This window comes from Muntiacus reevesi, chromosome 19, assembly GCF_963930625.1.
Source record: "Muntiacus reevesi chromosome 19, mMunRee1.1, whole genome shotgun sequence".
Lineage (NCBI taxonomy): Eukaryota > Metazoa > Chordata > Mammalia > Artiodactyla > Cervidae > Muntiacus > Muntiacus reevesi.
In genome coordinates, this window is record NC_089267.1 from 37,952,563 (window position 1) to 37,959,794 (window position 7,232).

General features: G+C 47.1%; 1 protein-coding gene across 1 annotated transcript; it reads right to left on the bottom strand.

The window, feature by feature from the left end:
* Window positions 1–725: 725 nt before the first annotated feature.
* GPR6 (G protein-coupled receptor 6) lies at window positions 726–1,826 on the bottom strand. The gene has a single exon (XM_065911812.1). It carries the CDS (start codon window positions 1,821–1,823, stop codon window positions 726–728), a length of 1,098 nt encoding a protein of 365 aa, XP_065767884.1. The 5' UTR covers window positions 1,824–1,826.
* Window positions 1,827–7,232: the final 5,406 nt, after the last annotated feature.

A 7,232-nucleotide genomic window follows, 5' to 3' on the forward strand; every position in this document is an offset into this window, starting at 1 on the left:
TTCAGACATCCTTTGGAGCTTGTCTTCCAAACCCAGTAACCAATTTGCACTGATATACAAATAACCCTTTAGTGGCCTGTGAATGCTATTATGTGAGTATTCCCTTCCTGACTTCCCCAATAATCTGGATTAGGTGTTTTAATGATAATTTATGAGCAAGTGTGTATGATATAATTCATCTCTTAAATAGTAATTCTATCACCAGCCACATGCCAAAATTACATTTTTATAATGTGTTTATTTGTGTACAAAATATGTTGTAATTTACTGATGTATATGCAGCAAAGTATTCTATCACATACAACAAAAATACACTTTTTACCCCCTTTCCCTGCCCTTTAAAATGGCAACACTGTTTTGGCAGTTCAGCAGCTAAAAATAAAGTGCTATAATTAAGCAGTATTGGAATGTCTTCACTCAACAAATGTGATGTACAATTTGAGTATACAACCACATTTTTGTTAGTTTTTTTCACAGAACAGGAAATTCCACATCCTGAATACCTCCAGAAGATACAAATATTTGTATATATATGTACACATGTATACACTGTATATGTAAAGTGCCAACAAGCCACTTTGTGAGTTTGCTGTGTTTATGTTTATTCTGGCTTTCCAAAATCAGTCACACTTTTGGGATCTCAGAGTTCATCAGCAGGCACTGAGAAGCTCACCAGAGGCTGGCTTGTTAGGGGTGTGGTGTTGGTTAGAGGGTGGAGGGAGTCATCAGACCTCACTGGGGGACCTGGAGCGGAAGGGCACTTTGGACTGGAAACAGCCACAAAACAGGAGCCACAGGGCGCGTTGGATCTCCTGGTTGCGGAAGGCATAGATGATAGGATTGATCATAGAGTTGTAGGTGGCGGGCAGCAAGGTGGCGTAGGTGTATACATCTGGGTCCTCGTGGCTACCTACCACGCAGTAGATGGCAAAGGGCAGCCAGCTGGCACCGAAAGTGCCCAGCACCACTGCCAGCGTACCCACACCTTTTCTGGTGGCGGCAAGGTGGGGCGGCGCCAGGCAGTGCTGCTGCAGCGCGATCTGGTGTGCGTGCCGCCAGACCACCTGGCAGATGCGCACGTACAGGTGCAGCATGATGCCGAAGACCGCGAAGAAGGTGGCAGAGAGCAGCGCCACATGGCTGCGCGTCAGCGGGCGCACCACGCTGCAGGCGGCGCGCTCCGCCAGGCAATTCCAGCCAAGCACCGGCAGCAGCCCGAGGCCTAAGGACACCGTCCAGGTGGCAGCAAGAAGGAGGTGCACGCCCAACAGGGTCCGTCGCGAGTAATAGGTGAGTGCGTTATAGAGGGACAGGTAGCGGTCCACCGTGATGGCCAGCAGGCTGCTGACTGAGGCAGCGAACGAGGTCACAAGGAAGCCCACAGTGAGCAGGCTCACGGTCTCTGAGGGCACCACGTATTGGAATACGAAGTGCAGGATGAGACCGCAGCCCGCCAGCAGGTCGGCGGTGGCCAGGCTACCCACCAGCACGAACATGGGCGTGCGCAGCGCAGGGGTAGACGCGATGAGCGCCACTACCAGGGCATTCTCGCCTGCAATCACCGTCCCAGACACGCAGAGCAGTACGTCCCATGGATTCACTGCGGACAGCAGCAGCCCCGGCGGCCCCGCTGGCAGCTGCGAAGACAACTCCAGCGACGCATTAGCTGCGCCGCCGCTCCCCAGCGCCGCCGCCGCTGCGGCTGCCGGGTGCCCCCATTCACCGGTGTCCCGCGCTCCTGCTGCGGTGGCCGCTGCCGCCGCACCCTCGGCCGCCACTGCCACCACCTGCGAGTCGTTGAGCGAAGAGACGCTCGCGTTCATCGCGGCGGGACGTTACACCCTGCGTGGAGAGGGAGAACAAGTGTCAGGTGTGCGGTTCACTCTGCCAGGGTACGTCCTCGGGCGCTGCTGCCCCGCTCATACTGCCCATCCCGCCCCAGAGCAGAGCGATAAGGCAGTGGTTGAGAGTCAAAAATAAATCAACACCTGTTGAGTGAGTGAGTGAGCCAGTAAGAGTGAAACGCACAAGGGATGCCGCACTGGCATCTGAGTTTTTGCACAGATAAACACACGAAGGACATGCACTCACATTCACACACATCACGTAAGCGTGCCCGTATTTGCAACCGCATCTTGTGCACCAGACTATTATTGGCGGCCCCAGCGAGTCCTGCCCCGGCTCTGACCCGCTTGATCAGGCGCTTTCCTCAACTAAGCGGCTGGATCGCTGTCCGCGGTGCTGAAAGAGAAGTTTCCGCGCTCGGGGAGCACAGCGCACCCCGTTGGCCTCAGAGATCCCTAGGAAAGGAGTTTGGGGAGAGAGAAGCTGAAATGTCTTTTTAGGTGGAGAGTGTGGAATCAGCTTGGCTCCATTTCTCCGGGGTGAGAAGGATTCATCCCCTGGCCATCCTTCACCCCTTCCCCGCTGCACACCCTCGAGGTTCCTTTAGAGAGCCCGGTTGCTCACCTGGGGAGTCAGGGCTTCAGGAAATCGCTGATCATGAGAGCTGCGGTGTGGCGCCAGGCTGCGCTCCCCGCGCGAACCGAGCCGACTCCAGAGGAGGTGGCCGGCCCGGCACGCACAGGAGTGCCGGGAGCTTGTCGCTGTGCCGGTGCTGCGGAGAGTGAGAGAAACAGTCAGTAGAAGAAAAGGCGGCTAAGAGCAGCGCGCCCACTGGAGATTGACAGGCAGGGTGCGGTGACGTCAGGTTCCTGGCTCCAGGGTGCAAGCCAGGCACTCGCTCTCCTTGCCCGCCCATCAGCTACCTCCCTCACCATACACCCTCCCCAAACGATGTTTCAGAGGATTCATAGAAGGAGAGGTCGGAGGGCCGCCGCCAGCTCGGAACCTCCAGGAATAGATGGGAGAAAGAGGCAAAGGAGAAAAGAGAAGACTGAGGGGAGGCAAGGAGGGTGGAGAGGGAGGGGAGGGGTGGGGGATGAGCTGCACTGGCCAGGCAGCAAGACCCAGGGCCGGAGGTCACTGAGGGGGCCAGGTTGAAGAAAAAGCCCTGCAGAAGAGGGAGCTTGGTGCAGAGAGGTCCAATCAGAGAGGTGCTATCTTAAAAACAAACAAGCAAACAAAAACTTAGGGGACAGGAATGGACTGGTGTGGAGGGGACAGTGAGGGTTTTTTAAAAGGATGTTTGTGGTACCCTTGTCAGCTGAGTAGAGCTAGAGAAGAAAAGCTGAGTTGTGGGGAACAGAGAAAAGATGGGACATTTGAGGAAAGCAATATCTTTTGAAGGTTACCTGTGCAATCAATTCTTCTCTCTCCCTCCATTTCTTCCTCTCTCTCACTATCTTTCTTGAACTCTGCACAGAGGGTTTCACCATGATCTTCCCAGCCAAATGTTCCCCGATTGCACTAGCTGATAGTGCTCTTGGAACTTGCTCTTTAATTAAAGACCAGGTCTGTGTCTTGTTAGAAAAGAAGAAAACAGCAAAATGTGATTTACTTTCCTGGCAACAGACTTTGCCCTGTTAATTAGTACCCTATAAAACAAATTACAGGATGAAAATAGTGATAACTCAGCTGCACCAGACTTCAGTAGGCAGGAGTTTTATTTTCAACTTGGATAACTCATCCTTTTGGTTTAAAGGTGTTTTGTTTTGTCAGTAAAATACAAGTATTAGACTTCTCCTTCTTTTTCTTTTTTTAATTAGCCAAAATCTCCAATAGCTGTACTTGGTGGGGGTGGGGGTGGGGAGCTAGAATAGTTGACTCCACCTAAGGCTACGGAATAAATGATTTCTTATTGGCATGATGGCATTATATCAGAGCCACAGACATGATTTTCAGGGGCCATATGCTCTAGGCAAGGTGAAAATAGACATTTGTTGCTGGTGCTTCCTCTACTTTTCCCTGTGTAACTTCTTCCTTCTCCTGGCTTCACTTTGCCTCAAAAAGAAAAATATATATTCAAACTTGTCTAAAGGCTGGAGTGGAAGGTAGATTTTTATCCTGGCCTTCTCCATTTAAATATGCCCCCACCCAAGTCCAGACTCATCTTGCCCTCCTATCTCAGTTCAGCTGTACTTAACTAGAAAAAGAAGGAAAACTATAGGACCATTCAAATCTTTAGCTGCAATAGCTAGTGTGGGTCCATAGAATGAATTTACACACAATTTCTCCATTGGGAGAGTTTACAAAATTCTCATGAACTTGCAATTTGGTCAAAGTTCAAAGTGCCATTTTGAGTTTCAGTAGAAGATTATCAAAAATGTTATTTCAAAAAAAAAAAAAAGAATGTTATTTCAGAGCTGTCAAGCAAACGGTCAAACCGCTGTAATCACATGTTAATCGCAAATTTTCCAAACAAACAGATGAAAACCTAAGGGGAGGAGGATCTTTCTTAGTATCTGAATGTGTTACATTTTTATATGTCACAATGCAGTGGAAAGCGTGAGGTTAAGATTAAGCAGAGATCCTGTGTTTCAGACATTTTCAGGCTGTCACCATCACCAAGAATGGATTGGCTTTTCAGTAGTTTCAGGAGGAAGATGATACATGTATATTCACATACATTAATGCTGCTTGTGAGGGTTTGTAGACTTCCTTTCAGTCATGCCAGTACTCTCTCAGGTACTAAACTGGGTCCTGACAGCAGACAGGGCATTCTTTCAAGCTCCGCCTTATTTCTCGCATATTCACCTGTCTCCTGGGAGGCAGAAGATGGGAAAGAAAAAAGGTGTGTAGTTCATTGTTTATGGTCAGGAATTAGATGTACTTCACTGCCTACTTTGCGCACAGTTCTCCTCAAGAACCTGTCCTTCTGGTAGTCTCCTAGAATGTTCACCCTGTGAACTTTGTGACAATTTCCACTCCTGGCCCAGCTTATGGAAAGAGGTTGATGCCTGACCCAAGGTTAGACCAGATCAGCCATCATTCACTGAACCAGTGACTGGACATCATTCAGGACCATTCTTGAAAATTTAACTAAGAAATATTGTGACAGTTGTCAGTCAGTGTTGGACTTTGGACCTGAAAGAGCATAATAAGTTAGGGCTGGATCACTCATGTTGAACCTTGTGTGAAGTGAGAATCAGAGGAAGACAGGTGCAATAGAAGAATGAAGCAGATGTGTGGAGAGGAAAAGAGATAAGGGAGATCAAATGACTGAGATGTGGAGGGAATGACCTCAGTCCCTGAGGGTCTGGATGCCAGCTCTGGGAGTCTAAATCCCTGGATCCCTTGAAATTGCTGTTTGTAGTCTCTACTACAAACCTTTCAAACCTTGAGGTTCCTTGGGTGGGTTTCTAGTCTGTGAATTGTTGATACTTGACTCAAGCACACAACTAAATGTATTATGCATCCACCAGCTTGTCTGATCCAGGTTATGTTTTGTGGTGTGCAGATTTTGGTTTTCAGCTTATAGGCACAGGTTAAACTCATCATTACTACCCCCATGACAAACCCAACATATCCTCTGGTGCCTTTGTATTATAGCAGTATCCAAGCTTGAACACAAGGAAATTTTCCTTCTCTGAGATTCTGCTCAGGAATTACAGTCTCTCAAGCACAACTCTTTGTCTCCCTTGGCTGTTTCTTGCCTGTCTCAGTCTTGACCAGTGGTTCCCAATCCTGGCTGCATGTCCAAATTACCTAGAAAGCTTTTTAAAACTACTGACTCCTGGATCTTTCACCCAGAAATTCATTTGATCTGGAGTGAGAACTTAGGCATCAGATTTCCTGAAGACTCTGATGGGAAATCAGGGTTGAGAACACTCATTTAAGTAATCATACAATCTCCTTGTGAGTTTAGCACGCAGTTTAGATTGGACTTTGGAATAGTTCCAATAAAGGAATTGTAGCAACAACCCAACTTCAAATCATTTGGTGTAGTTTCAGATTCAGGACACTAACCAATCCTCAGTAGACCTTTAATTTTCCACACACACAAGAACCACCTTTACGGCCCAAGACAAAGGCTGACATGTGGTCCCCTTTTGGCCCTGACAAAGTCAGTGGCTCCATCAAGGAGCTCTAAATTCTGGTTGCCCCAGAGCCTCTATTTTTCTGTAGCTTTCAGGTATTTTTCCTGTTCCTTCTTGTGGGCTCACAGCCACTTCCCAGGTGTGCCTTCTCATGGCCCAGATCTTTGCAAATCAATTATGTTTTAGAAAACTGGAGTTGAAGTCAGCCAAGCTGTCTAGACCTTATAAAACTAGGTTGGAAAGACCCATACCAGCAATTCTGGCCTCTCTCTCTGAGCATCTACACAAATACACACACATTCCTTCCCCTTGATTCTTAGAGACAAAAAATACAGTTTTCTACTGGGAAGTATAAGTCTGTTTGCTGGTATACAGATACTTGTGCTGACAGCTCAGGAAGAGAGCAGGTGCTTAGTGAGATATATGAAGCTGTTACTAAGAAAGATTATTGCTGAAAGAGGCAAGAATCACAAAGAGCCACTGAATACACTGTTTGGCCTAAACCAGGGTGCTGGGTAGAAATAATCTTTTGGAGACATATGCTGAAGCCAATGAATGATATTTAAAATATCTCCTTTTCTCTGCTTTCACCAGTCCACACGCTTTCCTCTCCCCATAAGGCATTAACGATGGATCATAATGTCCAAGGTACCTACTTTCTCAGCCTGTCCAAACACATCAGAGATGCTCCCGCTTCACGCCAGGTGAGCAGTCTTCACTTCAAAAGGCCATTACCCTGGGATCTCAGCATCACCTGATATTCCCACCAAATTTAGAAAAGGAGCAGACTACATTACTATCATTACCTGTCCATATGATGCAGAACATTATGCGAGACAGTTGAAATTTTTTTAAATTCAGTTGGTGAGAAGCACCTCTGTTTTTTGCATAAGAGAAAATCAGGAAAAATAATAACATTTAAAGACATATGTTTTGGTGGTCCAATGACCAAGACTCCATGCTCCCAATACAGAAACCCCTGGTTGGATCCCTGGTAGGGAAACTAGATCCCATGTGCTGCAACCAAGAGTTCACATGCACACTGCAAGGAAGGTCAGAAGTCCCTCATGCAGCAATTAAGACATGGCACAACCAAATAAATATTTTTTTAAATAAAAAAATGCATGTTTTTGATTATATATATATATTTTCATATATGATGAAAATAACTATTAAGTTTTGTGGAGATAGGTGTAATCTTGCAACTTAGATTACCTGCTGGATATGAGAGTGATAAAGTTGGGTCTCTTGGTATATTTGAAAAGTAACAAGGAGACAGTCTTTTTTTTTTTC

What these genes read in the sequence shown, in the direction of transcription:
- GPR6 (XM_065911812.1), bottom strand. Translation starts at nt 1,823, where the DNA reads ATGAACGCGAGCGTCTCTTCGCTCAACGACTCGCAGGTGGTGGCAGTG.